Source organism: Myotis nattereri (assembly GCF_964212035.1).
Source record: "Myotis nattereri genome assembly, chromosome: 3".
Lineage (NCBI taxonomy): Eukaryota > Metazoa > Chordata > Mammalia > Chiroptera > Vespertilionidae > Myotis > Myotis nattereri.
The window spans coordinates 124,639,047-124,665,638 of NC_138077.1; the positions used below are offsets into that span (position 1 = coordinate 124,639,047).

The 26,592-nt window shown below is 41.7% G+C and overlaps 1 protein-coding gene across 1 annotated transcript in view; it reads left to right on the plus strand.

Annotated features, from left to right (window-relative positions):
- CDYL (chromodomain Y like) overlaps window positions 1–26,592 on the plus strand; it is a 246,996-nt gene that overhangs the window by 133,033 nt on the left and 87,371 nt on the right. The window contains exon 2 of the mRNA XM_081086223.1: window positions 12,359–13,025. Coding sequence (XP_080942349.1) covers window positions 12,359–13,025 — 667 coding nt within the window. The remainder of the gene's footprint in view (window positions 1–12,358; window positions 13,026–26,592) is intronic.

Here is a 26,592-nt window from a genome sequence, read left to right on the forward strand (position 1 = left end):
TGTTGTAATTCTCAGTAAGTTGCTTGTAATTCTTGCTGGATTGTTTGAGCAACCTTATTACCATTACTCTGAATTCTTTATTTGACAAATTGTTTAACTCCCTTTCATTTAGTTCATTTTGTGGCAGTTCCTCCTTTTTTTACATTTGGGGGTTGTTTCTTTATCTTCCCACTTTTGCTGTCCCTTTGTAATTGTTTCTATGTATTATATCCAGCTGCTATGCTTCCCAGACTTTGTGAAACGGTCTTATGTAGTAGGTGTTTTTGGAACCCAATGGTGCAGTCTCTTAGATGTGCTGAACTGGGTGCTCTAGGAAAGCCCATTGCTTGAGTTATATGGATTCTCCTGTTGTCGTTGGATCTTAAATGTTTTTGTCCTGTTCGTGGATGGAAACTCTGCTCAAGCTGGCTATGTTGCTCATCCCAGACCACGTTATACCAGCTGTTGTGGAAGTGCTGACAGAACAACAAAATACAACACCACAAAACAACAAAATAAACAAAACAAAAAATACACAAGACCCTTACAGCCACAAAAAAAGCAGCCACCAGAGAAAAGAGAATTAGGAACAAGAAATGAGAGCAATAATGATAGAAGAAGAAAAATATATGAGGAGAAAAATAACAAAACAAACAAACAAAACACAGACAAAAAAAGTGTGTGTGTGTGGGGGGGAATATTTAAGGGTAGAGCTGAAATAAAATAAGAGCAAAGAATTGGAGGAATACAGAAAGGAAAACAGTTTAAAATAAAAGGAGGGAAAGAATAAAACAGTTTGAAAAGGAAAATAGAGGATAAAACAGACCCAAAGTAAGAAAAGAAAAAAAAGGTGAGAAAGCAGGAGAAAGGCAAAAGAGAGAAAGAAAAAAAGATTGAGTAGGAGAAGGGAAGAGGAAAATTAGATACATGAACAAAACAATAGAGACTAAAATAACAACAAATCAATAAAGCAGATAGATAAAGAAGATAAATTTAAGGAGAAAAAGTGGGAAAGGAAAGAGAAAAGAGTTTATAAAAGGAAAAGAAAAGAAAAAAGAGAAAAAAAATCGGGCAAAAAAAGTGAAGTGGTTTTTGTTTCAGTAGAGTTTAATGCTCCATGGAAGATCCCTTTGGATCCTACTCTTCTGATGACTGTGGCTGACTGTTCTGTCTGACAGTTCTGGCTTTCCTGTGAGGTACTCAGGTGCTAACCACTGTCAGAAACAGTCCTCCTTTGGCTTTCAGAAACCTGCTTGAAGCTTCAGGTGATCCACCATTTGTGTCCATCTCCACAGGACTTGGCTGCAAGCAGGAGTGGCCAGTCTGCCCTCTAAAGCAGGTTTGTTAGCAGTATGGGGCACAAGGCCCCTTCAGCAAACTTCCCCTGATTCCTGGGGCTCTGCCTCTGCCTGCCTTAGCCTGCTAGCCAGCTGTCAATCTCACTAAAAAATCTGTTTCTGAAAAGGCTTTAGATGGAGGAGGTGCTGTTTAGCTTCCGGAAATGTGGGTGTGTTTCCCTGTCCCAGAGCTACTCATCTGCAAGTGGCCCAAAAGATTACTCTGCCATTGGCTGGACAAAGATCCTTATATGCAGTCCATTGGGATTGGCTGGAAACCTGGAATTTCTATGAGCCCTCCCAACTGGGGAAATTATAGTTCCGTTCTCAGGATAGTGGGCAGATGGTCCCTCCCCCAATCCAGTCGCTGATGTTCCCTGAGACTGTTCAAACCTGTAGGGTTGGCCTCTCCTTTTTTTTTTTTTTTTCCCTCTGAAGAGGTCAAAATGCTGGGTGTGGCAGGAAGGACTCCTTAAGCAGGGCAGGCTGTATCACCTAGGGAGGGGGTGTTTCTTTTTCTTTTCCTGCCCTGCAGCTACTGGGAGTGGCTAACTCCTCTCAGGAAGAAGGGCCATTTCAGTTTGGGGGCATAGGACCAAATGCGGGACTCCTGGCTGCTGCTTTTCCACATCTCCTCTCAGTGCTTCCCACCCACTTACTTCTTAGACACCTTGAGTCTGCGCCTCTTTCCCTGAACCGAAGCCTCCGGTGAGTAGCTGCAAACGAAAAATCCTGTGTTCTGGGTTTAAAAACAAGAGCAAACCAAAACTATAGCTTTCTCTCAGACCTGCTCTGGTATACCATCTCCAGACTCTTCCACGGCCAGCCACTCTGCTGCCTTTCATGGCTGGATGTTAGGTGGACCCCATGGGTCTGGGCTCTGGTGCTTCGGACTATGGATTCTGGGCTTCTGTCTTCTGAGGGAACAGACCTTCCCTTAGCCACTCCTTACTCTTGACCTACCGCCCCTGGAAGCTGAGTTAGTTCTTCTCAAGAACTTGCCCTTCCTACTGGTCTCAGGTGTGTTTCTGTCCTTCCTTGATATAAGTCTCCACCTCAGCTGGACCTCAGTTGGTAATTCCAGGTGTGTGTTCCCCACTTTAGTTTTATTTCCAGTCTGTACTTGGGAAGAGGTGCCAGAAAGGTCTTCCTATTTGGTCGCCATTTTCTCCTCTTTTGCATTAGTTTTTCAATAATGTTGGCACAACAAACTGTCCTGGAGAAAAAGATAGTGTCTCCTTTGAGACCTTAGGGTAGATTTGCTCATAGCTTCAGATGATAGAAATGCAATAGGCATGCTAACTGACCATTACAGAGACTTGGTTTCCCAAGATCTGGGTTCCTTTCCTGTATTGTAACCTACTGCATGAGCCTGTTATGTGGCCCTCTTTATAGTGCCCTAGAGGAATCAGGGCTCAAGTAATCAGAACAATGAAATGCTGATACTCAGACAATTGTTACTGCTATGAGTAATAAAGGATTTTGTTTCTTTGATGAGGAGTCTTGTATTTTACCAACATGGATGAAAATTTTGAAAGCTAACTTTGCAGACAGCAGATAGGTAAAATTTCAGATCCTTTGTGGTTCTTGAAGGTTTGTTGCAAAAAATTTTATTTCAGCTCTTATTCCTCTATAAGCAGCTTTTTTTGAGATTAATTCAAGCACAAAATAGTTCACCCATTTAGATTATATAATTAATTGGCTGTTTATTCTGTTGCATCCATCACCAAGTCAATTTTAGAACATTTTTATCACCTGAAAAAGAAACTTGTATTTATTAGCTGTCACCTGCTTATGCCCTCCCTCCATTGCCTTTCCTTCCCCACTTCTTACCTCCCTCTCCCATAGCCTAAGTAACCACTAATTTGCTTTCTGCCTCTAAAATCGCCTATTCTGGACATTTCTTAAAAATTGAATCATATAATACTAGAGGCCCAGTGCACAAAATTTGTGCACTGGGGGGGTGGGGGGTGGGGTGAGGTCCTTCAGCCCGGCCTGCGCCCTCTTGCAGCCCGGGACCCCCTCACTCCTTACCACCCACCTGCTCACTGCTCCTTACCTCTCGTCTCGCTGCTCTTTAGCGCTACCACGGAGGCAAGAGAGGCTCCCACCACTGCCGCCATGCTCACCAGCCATGAACCAGGCTTCTGGCTAAGTGGCACTCCCCCTGTGGGAGCGCAATGACCACCTGCTTTGAGTGTCTTCCCCCTTGTGGTCAGTGCACATCATAGCAACCTGTCATTCTGCCATTCGGTTGATTTGCATATTAGGGTTTTATTATATAGAATGTTCTTTGGTTTCTTTTACTTAGCATAATACTTTCTATATTCATCCATATTGTTTTAGTATGTGTCAGTACTTATTTCTTTTCATCTATTCATCAGTTAATGGACATTGGATTATTTCTACCTTTTGACTATTATGAATAGTTCTGCTATAAACCTTTATGTGTAAGCGTTGATGAGGACAGAGCTTTACTATCTCTTGAGGAGATACATAAAAGTGAAATTGCTGGGTCATATGGCAGCTATATTTAATTGTTGGAGGATCTGTCAGACTGTTTTCCAAAGTGGCTGCACCATTTTATATTCCCACAAGCAGCATATGAGGGTTCCAATTGTTGAAAAAGAATAAAAGATTCTTTTATGTAATGGTCTGTAACCTTATAAGAAATCATTTAAACCCTGTATGCAAGGGTTTATTTCTGGGCTTTCTGGTCTATATGCCAGTTTCACACTGTTTTGATTACTATAGCTTTATAGTAAGTTTTGAAAACCAGAAATGTGAGTCCTATAACTTTACTGTTCTTTTTTATGGTTGTTGTTCTTCCTTTTGAATGGGATACTCTGAATTCCTTGCAATTGCATTTGGACTTTCAGGTTAGTATGCTAATATCTGCCCAAAAAAATTAGCTGGAATTTTAGTAGAGGTTGCATTTAATCTTTAGATCAATTGGGGAAATATTGTAATACTAGAGGCCTGGTGCATGAAAATTAGTGCACTCAGAGGGGGGGCGTCCCTCAGCCTGGCATGTGCCCTCTCGCAGTCCTGGACCCCTCGGGAGATGTCCACCTGCGACTTAGACCTGCTCCCTGGGGGATTGGGCCTAAGCTGGCAGTCTGACATCCCTCTGGCAGCCCGGGAACCCTCGGGATGAGCAGCTGCTGCTTAGGCCCAGAGAGAGTGGGCCTAAGCCGCAGTCAGACATCCTTAGCTCTGCGGAGGAGGCAGGAGAGGCTCCCGGCACCACCGCTGTGCTCACAGCGGTCAGCCTGGCTTGTGGCTGAGTGGAGTTCCCCCTGTGGGAGTACACTGACAACCAGAAGGCAGCTCCTGCATTGAGCATCTGACCCCTGGTGGTTAGTGTGCGTCATAGTGACCAGTCATTCTGCTGTTAGGGTCAATTTGCATATTAACTTTTCATTATATAGTACTAGAGGCCCAGTGCACAAAAATTTGTGCACTTGGGAGGGTCCTTCAGCCTGGCCTGTGCCCTCTCGCAATCTGGGACCCCTCGGGGAATGACCACCTGCTGGCTTAGGCCCAATCCCCCGCTTAGGCCCACTCCCCGGGGGATTGGGCCTAAGCTGGCAGTCAGACATCCCTATCGCAGCCCGGGAGCTCTCCGGGGATATCCACTTCAAGCGGGGAGCTGGCCCAGCTGCAGTCGGACATCCTTAGCGCTGTTGAGGAGGCGGGAGAGACTCCCATCACCACCGCTGTACTGGCAGCCGTCAGCCTGGCTTGTGGCTGAGCAGAGTTCCCCCTGTGGGAGCACACTGACCATCAGGGGGCAGCTCCTGCATTGAGCATCTGCCTCCTGGTGGTCAGTGTGTGTCATAGTGACCAGTCATTCCCAGTCTTTCTGCTGTGAGGGTCAGTTTGCATATTACCCTTTTATTATATAGGATAGAGGCCTGGTGCACGGGTGGGGGCCGGCTGGTTTGCCCTGAAGGGTGTCCCGAATCAGGGTGGAGGTTCCGTTGGGGTGCCTGGCCAGCCTGGGTGAGGGGCTGATGTGTGTTTGCAGCTGGCCACAGCCCCTTCAGTGTAGGGGTCCCTGCTGGGGTGCCTGGCCAGCCTGGGTGAGGGGCTGAGGGATGTTTTCAGTCTGGCCACACCCCCTTCAGGATGGAGGGTCCTGCTGGGATCCCTGGGCAGTCTGGGTGAGGGGCTGTTGGCTGTTTGCAGGCTGGCCACAGCTTCTTCCAGGTAGGGCTTCTTGCTGGAGTGCCTGGCCAGCCTGAGGGAGGGGCTGATGGCTGTTTTCAGGCTGGCCAAGCCCCCCAGCAGGGACCCTCACCCCATGAGGGTGTTGCCATCCTGGGTGAAGGGCTGATGGCTGTTTGCAGGCTGGCCACAGCCCCCAGCCACCCAAGTTCCCAGTGGAGGCTGGCTGGAAGCAGGTATCTGGGATTTATTTAGCTCCTATAATTGAAACTTTGTTGCCTTTTGTGGAGGCCACAGGTGGCCAGGGCAGGCGGGAAGCTTTGCTTCCTCCATTGCCGGGGCAACCAAGCCTCCTGCTTGCTCCAGCTCCGTGGCTGCTGGCTGCCGGCTGCCATCCTGGTTGGGTTAATTTGCATATAATCGCTCTGATTGGCTGGTGGGGGTGGCTCGGGCATAGCAAAGGTACGGTCAATTAGCATCTTTGTCTTTTATTAGTGTAGATTAACACTGTTGCACCGTCTGATCCCTGATTATGCAATGTCTTTCCAATTTAATTAGGATCACTGCTACTATATACAGTTGATACAGTATACTACTGTATGTATTTATTTTTGTATATTGCTTTATGTGGCCGGTGATGTTACTGCACTTTTTAATTCTAATAGTTTTTATTAGTCTATATCATTATTCTATATCGTTCATGTCATCTGCAAATAGATATAATTTTACTTCTCCCATTTCAATCTGGATGTCTTTTTGTTTCTTTTCTTGCTTAATTACTCAGATAGAACTTTAATACAATTTTTGCATAGAAGTGGAGAGAGGTCTTGTTTTTTATTTGGGGCAGGGGAAGGGATTCAGTCTTTCGCCATTTAGTATATTAGCTGTGTATTTTCTAGATGCCCTTATCAGGTTGAGGAAGTTCCCTCTATTTCTAGTCTGTTGAGTGTTTACTAGTAATTGCTCTTTATGCATCTACTGAGATGATACTGAGCAAAACCAGCTAGGTCAGTGTGTCTTTTTTTTTTTTTTTTTTAGAATTTGTTCATTCATGTAAGTTATCTAAATCAATGGCATATAATCTTGGTATAATACTTGTTTGTTTGTTTGTTTACTGTTAGTCTTTGTTATACTTGGTAGCTCTCCCTCTCACAAGCAGTTTCTGTTGCCTGTTTTTTATCCCCAAAGTGTGGGTCATTTGTTCTTGGTTTTTTTGTGTGTGTTTTTCACATCTTTTAATTTTTTTAAACTGAACATTTTAGATTATATGTAACAGCTCTGGATACTGGATTTATTTTTGTTACTTGCTTGGTGGTTTGATTTGTGTCTTGGCTAGACTATTATAGTGGTCTTTTCCCCCTTTGTGAGGCTTTGATGTGATTCTTAGAGGTCCCAGCTTTGGGTGAGTGGGATGACTGGTTTGACTAGGGTCTTCTTTGCCTCTTTCCCTATATTTCTAAGCCGCTGGCTTTATTTGGTAGTTCACCTAGCTCGTTAGACTCTACTGATTACTCTATTGTTTTTGATAATGCCTGGTGCATAAATTGTTCAGAAGCCTGGTCCAGTTAAATTTAGGCAGGGGTAGTTTTTTAGTCCAGTCTTTGAGATTTATTATCCCAAGAAAGCTCTTCTTGGCTGTCCTTTTCCCTGGCTCTCCCTGGTGAACTAGGTGAGCTATAGTTTAATTTGTTGCTCTTAGTTATCATTTTCAAGAACATCCATATGTTAAACTTTCTGAAACTCTGTCTCAAACACAGTCTTATTTCTTTTCTTATAGATAACTCTCCCCAAGGCAAAATCTCTGAACCACTAGACCAATGCCAAGTAAGTGGTAGCCTCTGGTCTCAGCTTGCCTCTCCCAGCATTGAATATCTCCCCAATGAGTGAATTGGGGCAAGAGCAGTCAAAACCCCAGTATTTTTGTCCTGTCGCCCCTGGGGTAGAGCCTCCATATGAGTAAGGCCAGTTTGAGGAAAGGAGCCCCTGACCTTGACTCTCTGTCATCCTCATCGGGGATTTATTTGCCTCTTCTACTTTGAGTGGGAGAGAAGGAATGCTGGTAGCCTGACTCCTGGTGAGATATGGTAGCTGTTGTCACTCTGAACTGTGTGGGGAAAGAAGGAAGTGGGTCATGGCTCAAAAGTCACAAACTTTCTTTGTTCTTATCAGGTGTTAGCAGGTTTTCTTGAATAAATCTTTCTTCATTCATTCTATGGCCATAGAGTTTAGTTTTAGGATTTTTTTTTCCCCACCAGCTTTGCTTATTAGGAAGTATGTCTGCAGAGCTCCTTATAATGCCATCCCAGATATGAAACTCTACCTTGTATGTTTAAATTTGACTACGTTGGTATGGTTTGTGCTGAACATCATCTGCTTTCTTCCAATCATGTGAAATTTTGATGCATGTTAGGCAGAGGATGCCTATGTTACCAACCCCCAGTAAAAATCCTGGATATTGAATCTCTAATGAGCTTCTCTGGTAGATGAAACTTAGCATGTTTTGTGACAACTCATAGCCATTGGTGTAAGACCTAACTCAAAACACATTCCTGTATCTCCACTGGGAGAGAAACCGTGTAAGCCTGCTGTTGATTTTCCCCAGACTTGATCCCATGTAAGCTATTCCCTTGCTTATTTTGCTTAATATCCTTCCACTGTAATAAATCATAGCTGTGAGTGGAACTGTATGCTGAGTCCTGTGAAACCTCCTAGTGAATCATCAAACTTGGGGGTGGTTTGGTTGCTCCCAGCATACCAACTGTTGCTTTCCCCTGGCCTGGTATAGTTCAAGACACTGCTGAGGGCTTGAAGGGGTTAATATGTGTGTGTGTGTGTGGGGGGGGGGGGGTTCTCTTTGTGATCTCTTCCTCAGGTTTTAGCCATTCTGTTCACTCCTGACTCAGCACTCTGACACTAAAGCCTGTAAGACTCCACTTTCTGACTGTCAGCAGCAAATTAGGGAGCACAGAAGTCATTGAGTCCCCTTGTTTTAAGAGTCCAGCCTCCTTAGTGTTGGGCTCTTGGTTTCTTTCTAGTGCTGTCAAATAGTTATGTTTATATTATTCCTCTATATCTTGCAGTAGAACTATCTGCCTGTTTTCTTACTAGTTAACAACTGTTCTTAGTTAAGGTAAGTTTCAGATGGCTGGTGAAAAATGGATCTTCCTCATCTAAAGAGCTGTTGCTTTCCCAAGGCCCACCAGAATTCTTTGGTATAAGGGTTTTATTTATTTTTTTATTATAGTGATGCTCTATTATTCCAAACCAGGGGCCTGATGCACAAAATTCGTGCACGGAGTGGGGGGTCCCTCAGCCCAGCCTGCCCCCTCTCACATACTGGGAGCCCTCAGGGGATAGCCTACTGACGGCTTAGGCCCACTCCCTGCTCCCCTTGGAGCCAGCTCCGCCCCTGCCCCCTCCGATCACCGACTCCGCCCCTACCCCCTCTAATCGCCGGCTCCACTCCTGCCCCCTCTGATCACCAGCTCCACCCCTTGGCCCCCCTCCCCCACCCCCCACCTCCTCCGCCACCTGTCTGGCCAACAGGTCTGGACACTTCAGTGGCGGGTCTGAGGGGACTGGGCGCCACCATCTTTGTGATGGAGTAACAGTTATTTTGCATATTACTCTTTTATTAGGATTATCCAGCCCTTGGTGTAAGACCCAAACCCAAGAAAAGCTTTCATCGTTGCTTGTGTTTTCAAAGTTATTCTGACAACCTATTTACACTGTTCTCTGAGGCATCCAAGCAAGTATTAACAACCAGTATGGGTGCTGACACAGTTATTGATGATGATACAATGTGACAAACTTTTCCTGCTGAGTATATTTTGCAACTTTGGTCTTTTTCTTGTAAGCCAATATATTTACATGCTTTGCCCTGATAGTGTTTCTCAGACTATTTGGTATTTCAACTGCAACAATGACAGTTACTCTTTCATCCTTCTCTTACTGAGCTCTTTAACCAGTTTGGGTTTCGCCTTGGATTTTTTTGTTCATGTGTTAGCAAACCTTTTGCCTATCCTTTTATTTCTGCCTTCTGCAACCCTGTAGCACATTTCAGCACATTCCTGGGCCTAGAGATACTGGACTGTGCTCTGAAGTAGGTAAAATGGGTTCTGTGTTTGGAATGACCCTTTTTGATTAGTTTTACTGCTCTGTAAATCATCAGAGGACTTTATAATACTAAGAAAAGCTTGGTTTTACTTGTTTCACATTTTGTTTTTCTAGATTGAGTTTTAGAAGGAAATTCTAACAAGAGAACTTTGGTCAATTTCCTACGCCATTGGTACTCAAAAAAGCTGTTATGATTTGTATTTGCCAGAATTTTATTCCACATATGATTGTGGGTAACATTGCAAAACAATACCTAGGTAATGTAGATGAGATTTTTATGCCTTCATTTTGTCTTGGTCTTTAAAAATCTAGTAGTAATTATCTGCAATTCTGTACTTCTGTGAAGACCTGGTTTTGTATAAAGTTCTTTGCATTGAAATTCTGTAACTAGAAGTGGAACCCTGCATTATATACTTTGAGAAAGACAGTTTGTTGATACTGTTTTTCAGAAAGTTATATTGTCAGGAAGAGGGAGAACTCAAGGGGAAGGGACTGGAAACCTGAAAAAAGATTTATTCATGTGTGTCTCTTGTGGTTATCCTCCCTCACAACTATAAAATTTTAGGCTTAATATGCCAGTAAAACATTTTGTGGAATTCAGGTGGTACCTTTTTGTGGGAGATAATTTATTTTAGCAACTCAGAGTAGGAATCAACAGGACTTACTGTTTAAACTTTCAAAGAAGGAGGACATATGTCCTTGTATTGAAGCGGGGGTACAGGGGGGGGGGGGATGCTCATGTCCCCAGTTTAGTCTGAAGTTGGTATTAGAGACCTGTCGTGATTGTTAATCGTTGAAAAAAAAAACCGAAAGTAGTAATATTTTTTGACACATGAAAATTGCAAGATCCTAATTTTAGTGTCCATAAATAGTTTTTTGGGTGTGTGTATGTTCGTTTGTTTGTTTAATACCACCTCATTCACTTGTTGTTTGTGGCTGCTTTGGTGCTACAGTGGCAGAGTTGAGTAGCTGGCAGACCACATGGCCCATGTGGTCCTTTACATAATGTTTACCAATGCCTGATCTAGTATTTCCCGTGTTACTGCCTTCTTTCAGTGTCTAAACAAAGCTGGCCACTGAGTATACAGAAAACACAGCACATATACCCACCGCAGCTGCTAAACTGATTCCTGTTGTACCTCCTGTAGTTTTCCTGAGAGAGAGGGAGAACTGGTGCGGGGGGAGGGGACTGGCAAAAGAAGGTTCCAGGGGTACACTCCAAAGACACTTCATCAGCCCCCTGCTTTAGCTTTAAGGAAATGGAAGGAAGGGAAATGGGGTCCTCTGGTTTACTGTACTTATGTTTCTGGAATGGTAATTGATTTAGAAAAAAAATTACTATTAAACATACTTTTGTCTTGGGACAGTCTCTTTACCCCTTGTATTTAAAACTTATTAAATTTTTTCTACCACGAAACTGATTTACATGGAATTTTCCAGAAGTACGTGTTTTACTTAAGTTGAAATACTTTTGCCTTTATACATAGTTCTTCACAAGCAAAGGAGCGGGCAGAGTGGGGCGCAGCGGGGAGGGGGGGACATTTTCAAAGCTCTCCATGCTACATTATGAATTGTGTGGACTTACATATGCAGATCTGGTATTACTTATCAGCTCTGTGGAGATCTTTTAGGCATGCAATCTGCCATCTGCTAAAAAAGGCCTTTCTTTACCCTTAATCCTTTTTGAACGGGAGCAACAGTGTGATTTAATTTTAGGCTTGTCTATAGTTAAGGGCTCTAATTCTCTAAATCCAGGAAAATATATTTGAGAGTGGGGGTGGGGGTGGGAATTGAGAGTAGGGGAAATGATGGGGGGTGGGTTATTCTCCCATTTTCCAAAAGTGTCTGTGGTTGTATTCAGTTAGCCTCTGTTGTTTTGGAACTAAATACACTATTATGTCATCTGACCTATACTTTGCCAGAAAGTTATTGATGTTCATGATAACTGATAGGCTTAGACCTTTGTGCCCTTAATTAAATAGCTGTATGACTGTAGCCCTCTACTTACAAGGTTTGGAGGTACATGCTGCCATTGGGGAAGTAGGCCCATGGTTTTTATGTTAACTGGAGAGGTAACGAGATTCTAAATATTTCTCCAATAACATGGAGGACATTATGTCAAGTATATTTTGTTCATGTGAGCCATAGAAGATTTCCCATTTACATTTAGGATGTTAAGGTAGTAGAATTTGTCACAGTAATAATGTTTTATGGAAAGGTATAAATTTGATATGGTATATATTGATCATCAGTTCAAAGATTAACAGCATCTTCCTTTAAAGATGATAGCGTAAAATTAGTTAAAACCAAGATTTGAAGGTAAATAACCTAACCATTCTAGATTGTTTTATTACCAATACAGCATTATGTTTTCTGTTAACCTTTTTAATTTTCACTGAGTGTTTCTAAAGGATACTTGGAGTGCAATAATGTTTCCTCTGTGAGCCAGTTCCACACCTCAAAGGCTCTTAGCCCTTCATAGGTTTGTGCATTTACCACAGCCAATTTATTGCTTGAGTGCCTGCTGTTGGTAACTTAAGGATGACCAGGCAAAAGACTGTGGATGACTGTTACTGTATTTTGTTTGACTTAATTTCAAAAATTACATATGTTCTGTTACTTTTCTGTTTTCAGATGATTTGATTTAGGCAAGAGAAGATCATTTTCACTGTTTGGTTTTTATTATTTTTGATATTATTAGGCTTGTATATTTTAGATATTATGTTTATACATCTTTTCTTTTCTTTTATAAACAGGTAGAAAGCATTGTTGACAAAAGGAAAAACAAAAAAGGGAAGACAGAATATTTGGTTCGGTGGAAAGGATACGACAGTGAGGATGACACTTGGGAACCAGAACAGCATCTTGTGAACTGTGAGGAATACATTCATGATTTTAACAGACGCCACACTGAAAAGCAGAAAGAAAGCACATTAACCAGAACAAATAGAACCTCTCCAAACAATGCCAGGAAACAGATTTCCAGATCCACCAACAGCAACTTTTCTAAGACCACTCCCAAATCACTAGTGATTGGCAAAGACACTGAGTCCAAAAACAGTCAGTTATTTGCTGCCAGCCAGAAGTTCAGGAAAAACACAACTCCATCTCTCTCGAACCGAAAGAATATGGACTTAGCAAAATCAGGTATAAAGATACTTGTGCCTAAGAGTCCCATTAAGAGCAGGACCACAGTGGATGGCTTTCAGAGTGAGAGCCCTGAGAAACTGGACCCCATTGAGCAGGGTCAAGAGGACACGGTGGCACCAGAAGTGGCAGCTGAAAAGCCAGTCGGAGCTTTATTGGGCCCTGGTGCAGAGCGAGCTAGAATGGGGAGCAGGCCCCGAATACACCCACTAGTGCCTCAGGTGTCTGGCTCCGTGACTGCAGCCATGGCCACGGGATTGGCTGTTAATGGAAAAGGTGAGTGTCTAGGTGAGCAGCTCAGCGGTTGTTGCCCCTGTCAATGGCCATGGACTGTTAACTCAGCATGTGTGGTGATTTTTCAAAGGGGTGCGGGTGCTCCTTCCTTCTGTGTCTGTCCTACTCTAGATGGCAAGGAACCTGCAGAGTCTGTAACAGATGTCTGATTAACCGTTGAGAGAATTTGCCAGCTTCTCTTTTCTTGAAGCCTTTGGCACTTCTCTCATAATCAGAACTGGCGAGTCTATTTAATTTGGTACCCACAAAATACCATCACATTGACTTGCATTAAACAGCGTCTCACTCTAAATAGGTTAATGTTGGTATTTGTTTTACAAGAAGTTTTATTCTAAAGCCACCTACCTTTATACATCTTAGACACTGAGTCTCATGTTAAGAATCTAAGTATAGCCCTGACTAGTTTGGCTCAGTGGATAGAGCATTGGCCTGTGGACTCAAGGGTCCCAGGCTCAATTCCGGTCACGGGCACCAAAAAAAAAAAAGAATCTAAGTATAACCAGTGTTGATTAGAAATCATGATCCTTATTATGCTAACCCATTTAATAATCAGAAATGCCTTTCAATGAGGGTTTACCTAGTACCCCTACTCTTGAATTCTGCACCCTAATTGGTTATACCATGATCTCCCCATCTCCTAAGACAGCAGACCGTTTCCTTCCCTCCACTTTCCCATGCCTAGCTAGCTACCAATTTGTTTAGATTCTATTAAGTGTTTCTCTGATAGTAAGCCCCATTCGTCCTCCCTCACTTTAGGTCCTGGTGATTTCTTACCTGCCATAGATTTCTAATTGCTCGCCTGTATCCTGCCTTTTGAGAGTTCCCAATTATTCCTGAATAGGAAGGGGGACTCCAGTTGTCAATCTGATGTTAACACCATTGCCTTAGTTAGCATTTGTGCTCCTAAGTTTCTCTGCTGGGCCCTCACCTACCGTTCTCTCTCTCTCTCTCTCTCCAAGTCAGTACTCCTGCCATTCCCTTTCCTTACCTGTGTGTCTCCCTCAAGTAACACTAAGTAGATAATGTACAACAAAATGAAATGATCCCAGTTTGCTTAGGGGAGCTGTTTTTCTCTAAAGAAAATTCATCTAATATACTACTCTAACCATCTTACTATGGTGCATCTGACAAGTTTTGGCTTAGGCCCTTGTGTAACAGTGAAGAGGTATGTTGAAATATGGGGTTTCCCTTTGGACAGTAAGTTTCCATCTTGCTAGTGATTTTCAAATACACACTTTCCCCAAATGCAGCACCTCTTCCCTATTCCAAAAGTTTGCCTTCACCTGTGTAAAGGAACTTGCGTGAGCTCATTCAGAGTTGACCTTGTATTTTTGACCTGTTCGTGAGTATAGTTTTCTCTTACTTTGTTGCAAATGAAGGACCGTAGGAGTTCAGAGGTAGAAGATACTTTATAAAGCAACTAATAGTATGCTTTATTCTACAGATAGGGAAGTCGAGTCCAGAGAGAGTGTGATGTTCAGACAGAACTAAGAGCAGATATGGAATCAGAGCATTTCTCAATTTTTGCTCCCTAGTTTTTCTCAACATTGCAAGCAAGCCTCCACAGGACAAAGGAACATCTATCTCTTGATTGATTATTTAGGGTCAGGCCCTGTGCTGGGCTCTGACTACAAATAAGGACTGGGCCCCTGCTGTGACCCTCTGGGACAGGAGTTGACAAACTATAGCCTGTGGCCAAACCCACTGCACCATTTGTTTTGGTAGGGCCTACAAGCTAAGAATGGTTTTTATGTTTTATAATATTTGAAAAAAATAAACAGAATTATATTTCATGACACGTGAAAATATAAGAAATTCAAATTTGTGTTCATAAATAAAATTCTATTGGAACACAGCCATAGTCATTTGTTCACTTATGGTCTGTGGCTGCTTTCCAGTCACAGAGATAGAGTTGAATCACTGTGACAGAGACCTTATAGCGGCAGAACTGAAAAATGTATCTGACTCTTTATGGAAAAGGTTTCCTAACCTCTGCTCCTCGAAGCCACAGTCCTGGGCAGTATTTTGTGGGGAAGTGGTGGGCAAGGGGACAAAAAAGGCTTTAGAAGACATGTGGTTCCGCTTTGATTGTTTACAAAAGTTCTATGTACCTACATTTGGGGGAGGTGTCATGATTTTCCAAACTTTCAACCCCTAAGTTTTTGACATTATTCTTTTACCACATTTACGCAGGGTTAACTGCCCTCAGCAAAAGCCTTCAGTTTTGTGTATAGTAAGTATGCTGGCCTCTATTTAAATAAGGAGCTGCTGACTTCTATGTTTATTACTCTTCCCATATAAAAAAATTAAATGCCCTTAAGGATGGCTATGGTTAGAACCACAAGGGATGTGAAAGCATAAAATCTTACATTATTTTTATCTTGTTCTATGGAGTTAGGTATTTGGGGTTGGAATAACACTGTTTCCAAGGCCCTTCTCTCCTGACCCTGAGTCCTATATACTCTACTTACAAGAGAGGAAGCATGGAAGCCACTCAGGAATGTTGTTAGGGCAGTGGTAAATGACATCCCCGATGGCCATGATCGAAATCAGGTTTGCAGACTAAAAAAGAAAAGAACCAGCATCTACACCCTCAGGAGCCTGCAGTTGGAGTGTCCTTCTTGAAAGAAATGTGAAGCCAAAAAGCAAGTGGTGTCTTGCTTAGACAACTTGGCACCTACCAAAGGTCTTTGCTTCCCCTCCCTGCTCCCCTTTTTAGGAAGTTGATTTTGTTGTTCCCTCAATTGGAGTGTAAGCTCCATGAAGGAATTTTGTTTTGCCAGGACTAACTCTTACTGTCTGGAGTAGTGCCTGCACATAGTAGGTGCTCTGCAAATGTTTGTGGAAGTAATGATTCCATTGCTCACTAAAGACAAGGTGCTCTCTGCCGAAACTGGTTTGGTCAGTGGATAGAGCGTCGGCCTGCGGACTGAAAGGTCCCAGGTTCGATTCCGGTCAAAGGCATGTACCTTGGTTGCGGGCATATCCCCAGTGGGAGATGTGCAGGAGGCAGCTGATCGATGTTTCTCTCTCATCAATGTTTCTAACTCTCTATCTCTCTCCCTTTCTCTCTGTAAAAAATCAATAAAATATATTTTAAAAAAAGACAAGGTGCTCTCTAAAGACAAGGATGGTAATGAGTCTTTGTAGCCTTATCACTGGGCCACACTAAAATAGGAAGGGAAAACGCTATTGAAATGACAAAATATGTGGGCCAGAAGCACGGGAACATTCCAGAAAACCTCTTAGTAGCTCTCAGGGTGCATCTTTCCTAGATGACAGGCAGTACTGAAGCTATGTTAGCTTCATTTTAAAATTTTTAAAGCAGTTGTTTGGTTTTACTTTCCATATTAATTGTAGAGCTACATAAGAAAACTAATGAGTATTTCAAAAACGAATTAAAACAAATACTCATGGCATCATTGGGAAATGAACCATCTATTTAAAATATTAATCGACTATGAGGGATATTTTTGTCACCAAATACAGCAGATATTAAAATATCTATTAGCCAAAAAAGTAAATGTTTCTGGAGAATTTTAACACACATGATTATTTTTACAGAATAACCGTGTGTTTTGTATATTTAGTTTTTAACTTTTGAATATTAAACAAAGATTTAAGGTTGAATATATTGCTTCACTCAGAAATATGAGAAATGTTAAAACTTAAGTGATACACCTATCTTCTGTTTTTCTTTGAATTGCTTAATAATTTAATCCTACAAAAGAAATAATTCTTTTACATTTTTTATTAAAAATCTTCAAACAAATCCTCTTTAATATATTTGAGATAAACAATTGAAATATTTCATTAATGACAACTATATTAATGTAGTCCCTTAGTTTTCCTTATTCTTAAGTACTAATAGAAATAAGAGAGCTCTCTCCATAAACAACTTTTGTTTTTATATACAATCTGTATATATAAAAACCTAAAGCTACTGAATGACCGGTTGATCGGTCGCTATGATGCGCACTGGCCACCAGGAGACAGACGCTCAACGCAGGAGCTGCCCCTTGGTGGTCAGTGTGCTCCCACAGACGCAGGGCTCACAGCTGGCTGCTGCAGCCCAGAAACTGCAGCGGAGCGGCAGCAAGCCTACTGAGCAGTGGCAGCAACAGGCACAGCAGGGCCAGGATGAACAGGAGCGACAGGCACCGGTTTCAGCCTGATTCCTGCAGGCTATGCCAAGGGACCCCACCGGTGCACAAATCCGTGCACCAGGCCTCTAATATAGTAATAATTTCCAATTTTGTCATGTTTCAGCTTTGGGGTAGTCTTCTCAAACTGTATATAATCATCTCATACCACACTTGTGCCCCAGAGGTTGCTCACCATGAGACTGGACTCATATTTGTCTTTTCACTTCCTGTTTTTGAGTCTAAGTTGGGTGCTCTTCCAAGTCAGTCACATTTTATTTTTTTATTTTTTTAATATATATTTTATTGATTTTTTTCACAGAGAGGAAGGGAGAGGGATAGAGAGTTAGAAACATCGATGAGAGAGAAACATCGATCAGCTGCCTCCTGCACACCCCCAACTGGGGATGTGCCTACAACCAAGGTACATGCCGTTGGCCGGAATCGAACCCGGGGCCCTTTAGTACGCAGGCTGACGCTCTATCTACTGAGCCAAACTGGTTAGGGCTCAGCCACATTTTAAATCACAAATGAAGAAAGGCTATTTAAAAACTCAAATTATCAGAAACCTCTTGAAGGAAGACACTAAGGAGTCAAATTCTCCAAGGTGGCTTGGACACTTGTACTGGAGGGAAGAGAGCTTATTCCCTCAGAGAGAGTAAATGCTGGTGGAAAAGATGCAGAGAACTATCCAGAATGGATGGACAAACACAATACTTTACATGGTAAAATGGGAACCCACTGTGGCAAACATTTTAATCTTCTCCTATAGAATCTTCTATATTGTCTAGTCCAATTGTTTATATGTAATTGGTACTTAATTAACATTTGTGTGGGAATGAAGGAGTTGCTGGAGGAATTTCTGTTATTCTACTTTCATTATTGCTATTTTCTAAAAACTGTGAACAGAAAATTTTGGGGGTAATTGGGAGAACTTGCAAAGAAAACAAGAGCTAGGGCAAGTTTTGAGCTTGCATGCAAATATGGAATGACATATGATTCTTCCAGCTGGAAAAACTGAAGAAAACATCTGTCGATTAATGGTGCAGAAAACCCTTTTAATATATCAGTGAATAATTTTGCTGTATGGCAATATCCAGCAGGCAACTTTATAGATAATAACTAGGCCCCTCACCCAGATTTGTTCACTGTAGAGCTCAGTATCACCAGAATGAGTTTCAGAGCAGTAGTGCCTTTCCACTGTCTTGGGCACTTGGTCATTTGGAGACAGAAATTACCTCAGTGTGTGATTCTGTGCATTTGCTATTGTTACCCCCAAACTACAGTCTCTGAAGTCTTTTTCTGTAATTTTTCCTAGTTGGTCTGGCTTCTTCCCCCTTCTCATCTGCCCCCCAATATAGTAGTGCACCTGTAGCCTTTATAGCTGTGTCCTCATCAAATTCTGTGACATTCTCAACCTCTTGCAAGAGGACTTCCCCTTCACCTTCCTATCTTCACTGAAATCAGAAACCTGTACTACAGGCATCCTCTTTCCCTCACAGCCTCTGGAGTAGAATATTCATCTCCAGATGATGGCAGGGGAAGTGAAAGCCAGCCTTTTCCAGGCTCATATGAAGTCCCTTGTTGAGGCTTGTTTTCTGACTTTTCTCCCTGCTTGTTACTGTCTGATTGACCAGCTTCGTGGTCCTATTTCAGCATTCCTCAAAGACTTGGGCTTCTGAGTCACCCCATGACAACCTCATCTCTAATACTATTGTGTTTATTGTGTCCCTGCATTGTGCTAGACTCATTACATCAATCTGTCATTAGTCACTATACCTGCTACTCTTAAGGAATGCCCATTTTACTGATAATGCTAGGCTGAAAGAAGTGAAGGGACTAGAATTCAATAGCCCCCTTTTCTCAGGGTTCTCCTTTTTAAAAAACTTGTTTTCACCATATTCTCACTTTTCTTATAGGCCAGACTTATGGAGAATATGGTTCACAATTGTTTTCTCTTTTCTTTTCCTACTCACTCTTCAGTCTGGCTCCTGTCCTAAATCATTCTCCAGTATTCAGTGATCACCTCCTAATCACTAAATCTGGTACTTCAGTCTTTATCAGAACAGGTCACTCCCAGCCACATGTATTATAATTCACCACGTCTTTGTTTTTGTTTTGTTTTCATTTTTCATTGTAACAAGCACATACATTAAGTTTACCATCTTAAACATTTTGAGTATAGTACAGAATGTTCAAGTACATTTATTTTGTGTATAACAGATTTCTAGAACTTTTTCAGTTTACAAAGCTGAAACTCAGTGTCTATTAAATGCCCCCCCCCCCCCCCCCCCGCCCTTCCCAAGCCCTTGGCAACCACTGTTCTTTGTTTCTGTGATTTCAGAACTTTAGATACCTTATATGAGTAGATTTAAATAGTATTCTCCTTTTGTGTCTGGCTTATTTCTCTTAGCATAATGTTTTGAGGTTCATCCATGTTGTGTAGCCTATGACAGGATTTCCTTTTTAAGGCTGCATATGTATTTCATGGTATGAATATACTACATTTCTTTTCTTTTTAATTTAAATTTTTTATTGTTGACACTATTGCAGATGTCCCCCATTACCCTCCCTTTGCCCACCTCTACCCAATCCCCCTCCCATGACCTTCACAACACTATTGTCTGTGTCCATGGGATATGCATGCATATATGTTCTTTAGTTATTAATCCCTTCACCTTCCTCTCTCCAGCCCCCTCACCACCCTCCCCTCTGTCATTTGTCAGTCTGTTCCATGTATCCGTGCCTCTGGTTCTATTTTGTTTGTCAGTTTATTTTGTTCATTAGATTCCACGTATTAGTGAGGTCATACAGTATTTTTCTTTCTCTGGCTTATTTCACTTAGCATAATCATCTCCAGGTCCATGCATATTGCTGCAAAGGGTTCCTTCTTTCTTATAGCAGTGTAATATTCTATTGCAGGGGTCCTCAAACTATGGCCCGTGGGCCACATGCAAATACAAATATTGTATTTGTTCCCGTTTTGTTTTTTTACTTCAAAATAAGATACGTGCAGTGTGCATAGGAATTTGTTCATAGTTTTTTTTTAAAACTATAGTTTGGCCCTCCAACAGTCTGAGGGACAGTAAACTGGCCCCCTGTTTAAAAAGTTTGAGGACCGCTGTTCTATTGTGTAAATGTACCACTGCTCTTTTATCCATCATGTTGGTGGGCACTTGGGCTGTTTCAAGATCTTGGCGATCTTACCTAATAATAGACAAGCATGTAAATTGACTGTACCTTCGCTACGCTAACCAGCCAATCAGGAGAGTATACAAATTAACCCAACAAAGATGGCGGTTAATTTGCATACATAGGCTCCAAGGGGTGGACCGAAGCCTGATGGCTCCCGGGCTGGCCGGAGCCCAACCAGAGCAAAGGCCTGGGTCCCGGGTGCCAGAGGCAAACCGGTGCCAGCAGCCAAGGGAAGGGAAGGCTTATTGCACAAATCTTTTTGTGCAACAGGCCTCTAGTTATAAATAAAGCTGCTATAAGGGTGCATATATTCTTTCTGATTGGTGTTTCAGGGTTTTTAGGATATAATCCCAGAAGTGGGATTGCTGAATCAAAAGGCAGATTTTTGGTTTGTTTTTGGTTAATCCTCACTGGAGGATATTTTTCCCCATTACTTTTAGAGAGAGTGGGGGGCGGGGGGGGGAGAGATGAGATCTGAGATAGACACATTGACTGGTTCCCTCCCTCACACACCCCAACCAGGGGTGGGACGTGAACCCGCAACCATGGTATGTGCCCTTAACCGGGAATCGAACCTGCAACCCTTCAGTGTGAAGGGTAGTGCTCTAACCATTGATCATCACCGGTCAGGGCACATTTTTTACTTTTTGAGGAAACTCCACACTATTTTCTACAGTGGCTGTACCAGTCTGCATTTCCACCAACATTGCACTAGGATTCCCTTTCCTCCACGTCTTCGATGGTTTATTGGTAGACATTCTGACAGGTGTGAGAATTGTGGTTTTAATTTGCATCTTTCTGGTGATTAGTGACCTTGAGTATTTTCTCACATATCTATTGAACATCTCTATGTTCTCTTTGGAGAAATGTCTATTCAGATCCTTTGCCCATTTTTTATTTTTTTAAATATATTCTATTGATTTTTTTTACAGAGAAGAAGGGAGAGGGATAGAGAGTTAGAAACATTGATGAGAGAGAAACATCGATCAGCTGCCTCCTGCACACCCCCTTACTGGGAATGTGCCCGCAACCAAGGTACATGCTCTTGACCGGAATTGAACCTGGGACCCTTCAGTCTGCAGGCCGACGCTCTATCCACTGAGCCATACCGGTTAGGGCCCATTTTTTAATTGGATTATTTCTCTTCCTGGTGTTGAGTTGTATAAGTTCTTTATATATTTTAGAGATTAATCCCTTATTGTTCATTGGAAAATGTGTTCTCCCATACTGTGGGTTCTGAACTTTTTTGTTTTTTTGATGGTTTGTTTTTCTCTGCAAGAACTATTTAGTTTGATGTAGTCCCATTTGTTTATTTTTTCTTTTGTTTCTCATGCCTTCAGAGACATACCAGCAAAAATATTGCTCAAATTTTATTTAAGTCTTTTTCCATTTTAAGTTTATTCTTGTGTATGGTGATAGTTGGTGGTCTGGTTTCCTTTTTTTTTTTTTTTTGCACGTACTTGTCCAATTTTCCCAACACGATTTATTGAAGAAACAGTTTTTACTCCATTGTATGCTCTTGACTCCTTTGTCAAATATTAATTGATCATGAAGGCATGGGTTTATTTCTGGGCTCTCTGTTCTGTTCCGTTGATCTATATGCTTGCTTTTGTGCTAGTACCAGGCTGTTTTGAATAAGTGGCTTTGTAGTATAGTTCGATATCCAATATTGTGATCCCTCCAACTTTGTTCTTTCTCAAAATTGTTGTGGATATTCAGGGTCTTTATTTGTTCCATATAAATTTTTGGAATGTGTGTTCTGAATCGGTGAAATAGGCCATTGGTGTTTTAATAGGAATTGCATTGAATCTATAGATCACTTTGGGTAGTATGGCTATTTTAATGATGTTAATTATTCCAGTCCATGAACACAATATTGCTTCAGTTTGTTTTCACCTTCCTCTGTTTCTTCAGTGTCCTATAGTTTTCCGAGTACAGGTCTTTTACCTCCCTGGTTAAATTTTTCTTAGGTTCCATATTTTTTTGTTGTTGCAATGGTAAATGGGATTGTTTTCTTATGAAGAGTTTGTTATTGGTGTATAAAAATGCCACCAAATTCTGGACATTACTTTTGTATCCTGTTACTTTGCCATATTCATTTATTACATCTAGTAATTTTCTGATGGAGTCTTTACGGTTTTCTATATACAGTATTATGTCATCTGCAAATAATGAAAGTTTTACTTCCTCCTTTCTAATTTGGATGCCTTTTATTTCTTTTTCTTGTCTGATGACTGTTGCTAGGACTTCCAGTACTATGTTGAATAACAGTGGTGAAAGCGGACATCCCTGTCTTGTTCCTGATCTGAAAGGAAACATTTTAGTTTTTGCCCATTGAGTAACATGTATGCAGTACATTTGTCATATATGGCCTTTATTATGTTGAGGTATAATCCCTTTATTCCCAGAGAGTTTTTATCATAAACTAGAGGCCCAGTGCACGAAATTGTGCAGGTAGGGTCCCTAGGCCTAGCCTGCGATCAGGGCCATCTTCTGCCCATTCTCCAGTCCCCAGCCGAACACTGCCTCCGCCGCCAGGGCGGGTAGGTAGGTCGCAGGTGAGCCCCACAGCTTCCATCAGCACTGCAAGCCCCAGCAGCAGCTACAGCGGCGGCGGTGGTGCCCACGTGAGCGGCCCCCAGCGGGCAACACGTTCCATCAGCAGCTGGCCTGGCTCACTCACTCGGAGGTGAAGTCACTGGTGCCAACTTTCCCACCAGTCTGAGCCCCTGAGCAGCTGGGGATGAGCCGAGGATCCCAACGGCCTGATAGCCAGCCCAGTCCTCCCGCCACCCACCCCAGTTCCCCCGTTCACCATCACTGATCCATTGGAGCCTGCGAGCTGCGGGAAGGGACCAAGAGGTCAGCTGTTCAGCCCACTCGCCAGTCCCCAGTCCCGCCCCACCGCCACCCACCTGCTTCCCTGTGGTTCCCTGTTCACCTGTGGGTGAGGGTGGGGATCTTGGGGAGGGGAGGGGAGGGACCAAGAGATGGCCAATGCACCTCATAGCGACTGGTTGAGAGGTCGTTCCAGTTGTTACGCTTATGGTCCCTGGCCTTTTGGTATATAGGATGGGTGCTGGATTTTATCGAATGCCTTTTCAGCATCTATTGATATGATGATGTGATTTTTCTCTTTCATTTTTTAAATGTGATTTATCACATTTATTGATTTACAGATATTATACCAGCCTTGCATCCCTGGAATAAATTCTACTTGGTCATGGTGTATGATCTTTTTAATGTATTACTGGATCTGGTTTGCTAATATTTTGTTGAGGATTTTAGCATCTATGTTCATCAGGTATATTGGCCTGTAATTTTCTTTCTTTATAGTGTCTTTATCTGGTTTTGGAATTAGGATAGTGCTGGCTTCATAGAAAGGGTTTGGAAGTCTTCCCTCCTCCTGAATTTTTGGGAATAGTTTGAGGAAGGTAGGTGTTAGTTCTTTGAATGTTTGGTAAAATTCACCTGTGAAGCAGCCTTATCTGGGACTTTTGTTTGCTAGGAGGTTTTTTAAATTTTCTTTTCTTTTTTTACTAGAGGCCTGATGCACAGAATTCACACAAGGGGCTTGATCCTCACAGCCTCAGCCCTTGCAGCCCCGGCTTCGTCCAGAAGATCATTTGGCTGTCTGGTCTAATTCACATATTACACTTTTATTATTATAGATTCTTCAATTTCATTAGTTGTTATTGGTCTACTCAGGTTTTCTGCTTCTTACTGATTCAGTTTCAGAAGATTGTATTTTTTTAGGAATTTGTCCACTTTGTCCAGGTAGTCCAATTTGTTGGCATGTAGTTGTTCATAGTATTTCCTTACAATTCTTTGTATTTCTGTGATGTCAGTTGTCACTTCTCTTTCATTCTCTATTTTAATTAGTTAAAATCCTCTCTCTTTTATTTTTGATAAGTCTGGCTAAAGATTCATCAGGTATATTTGTCTTTTTAAAGAACCAACTCTTGGTTTTATTGACCTTATTAGAATTTATTAGGGTCTATGTTATTTACTTCCCTTCTGATCTTTATTATTTCCTTCTGCTTACTCTGGGCTTTTCTTGTTCACTTTCTAGTTCTTTTAGTTGTAGGGTTTAGATTTTTGGAGATTGTTCTTGCTTCTTGAGATGGGCCTATAATGCCCCAATTTCCCTCTCAGGATTATTTTTGCTATGTCTCAGATTTTGGTTTGTTGTGTGTTCATTTAAATTTATTTCCAAATTTTTTATTTCTTCCTCAATCTCCTTGGCAACCCATTCATCTATAACAATAAAAGCATAATATGCTAATTAGATTGGAGTCCTTCCAGACAATGCTAATTAGACCGGATGTCCTTCCTGACGAAGCCGGGGTTTCGAGGGAAGCCCAGGTCCCGGGTGCCAGAGGGAAGCTGGTGCCAGCAGCCGGGGGATGGAAGGCCTACTCTTGCACGAATTTCATGCATTGGGCCTCTAGTTGTTTAATAACATGCTATTCAGCCTCCATGTATTTCAGTGTTTTTGAGGTTTTTTTAATTGTAGTTGATTTCTAATTTCATGTCATCCTGATCTGAGAAGATGCTTGTTATGATTTCAATCTTTTTGAATTTGTTGACTTATTTTATGTCCTAAAATATGGTCTTTCTTTGAGAGTGTTCCCTGTGCACTTGAGAATAAAGTATATTCTGCTGCTTTATCAGATCCATCTGATCCAGTATGTCATTTAAAGTTGCTGTTTCCTTGTTGATATCCTCTTGTTGGATCCATCCTTTTAGTCTTATGTAGTGACCTTCTTTGTCTCTTGTTATGGTCTTTATTTCGCAGTCTGTTTTGTCAGATAGGAGTAGTGCTACCCTACCCCACTATTTTTGTTGTTGTTTCCATGGAATATTTTTTTATATCCCTTCAATTTCATCCTGTGTGAATCTTTTCTGAGGTGTGAATCTTTTCTGAGGTGAGTCTCCTGTAGACAGCATATATATGGATCATGTGTTCTTATCCATTCAGCTATTCTATGTCTTTTGATTGGAGCACTTTAGCCATTTACATTTATCATTAAGGTACTTATTTTTTGCCATTTTTTTCCTTTGAAAAACAAACAATGTGTTTGAATTAATAAGCAATCAGATTATTATAGGATACAGGTCAGTACACAAAAGTCAATTGCTTTTGTATACACCAGCAATGAGCAATTGCAATTAAAATTTTTCTTTAATTATTGTTTAAAGTATTATATATGTCTCCTTTTCCCTCCATTGACCTCTTCCCGGCCATTCCCACCACCCAGCACATGCCCTCACCTCCCTACTATCTGTGTCCATTGGTTATGCTTATATGCATGCATATAAGTCCTTTGGTTGACCTCTTACCCCTACCCCTTCTCACTCTCCCCTACCTTCCCTCTGAGATTTGACGGTCTGTTCAATCCTTCTATGACTCTGGATCTATTTTGTTCATCAGTTTATGTTGTTCATTGTATTCCACAAATGAGTAATATCATGTGATATTTATATTTCTCTGACTGGTTTATTTCACTTAGCATAATGCTCTCCAGGTTATCAATTCTGTTGCGAATGATAAGAGTTCTTTTTTTACAGCAGCTTAGTATTCCATTGTGTAGATGTACCACTGTTTTTTAATCCACTCATCTGCAGATGGGCACTTAAGCTGTTTCCAAATCTTAGCTATTGTAAATTGTGCTGCTATGAACATAGGGGTGTATATATCCTCTCTGATTGGTGTTTCTGATTTCTTGGGATATATTCCTAGAAGTGGGATTACTAGGTCAAATGGGAGTTCCATTTTTCTTTATACCTATATTCTTCTCTCTATATATTTCTTCTTTTTCTTAAAGTAGTCCCCCCTTTAACATTTCTTGCAATGCTGATTTGGTGGAAATGCATCCTTTAGCCTTTTTTTTTTTTTTGTCTGGGAAGCTCTTTATTTCACCTTCAATTTTATTTTTTTTAAATATATTTAATTGATTTTTTTTACAGAGAGGAAGGGAGAGGGATAGAGAGTTAAAAACTGGAACACTTGTTCCAGATGGATACGATCAGCTGCCTCCTGCACACCCCCCACCGGGGATGTGCCCGCAACCAAGGTACATGCCCCTGACCAGAATCGAACCTGGGGCTCTTCAGTCCGCAGGCCGACACTCTATCCACTGAGCCAACCTGTTAGGGCTTTAATTTTATTTTTTATTTTAAAATATATTTTATTGATTTTTTACAGAGAG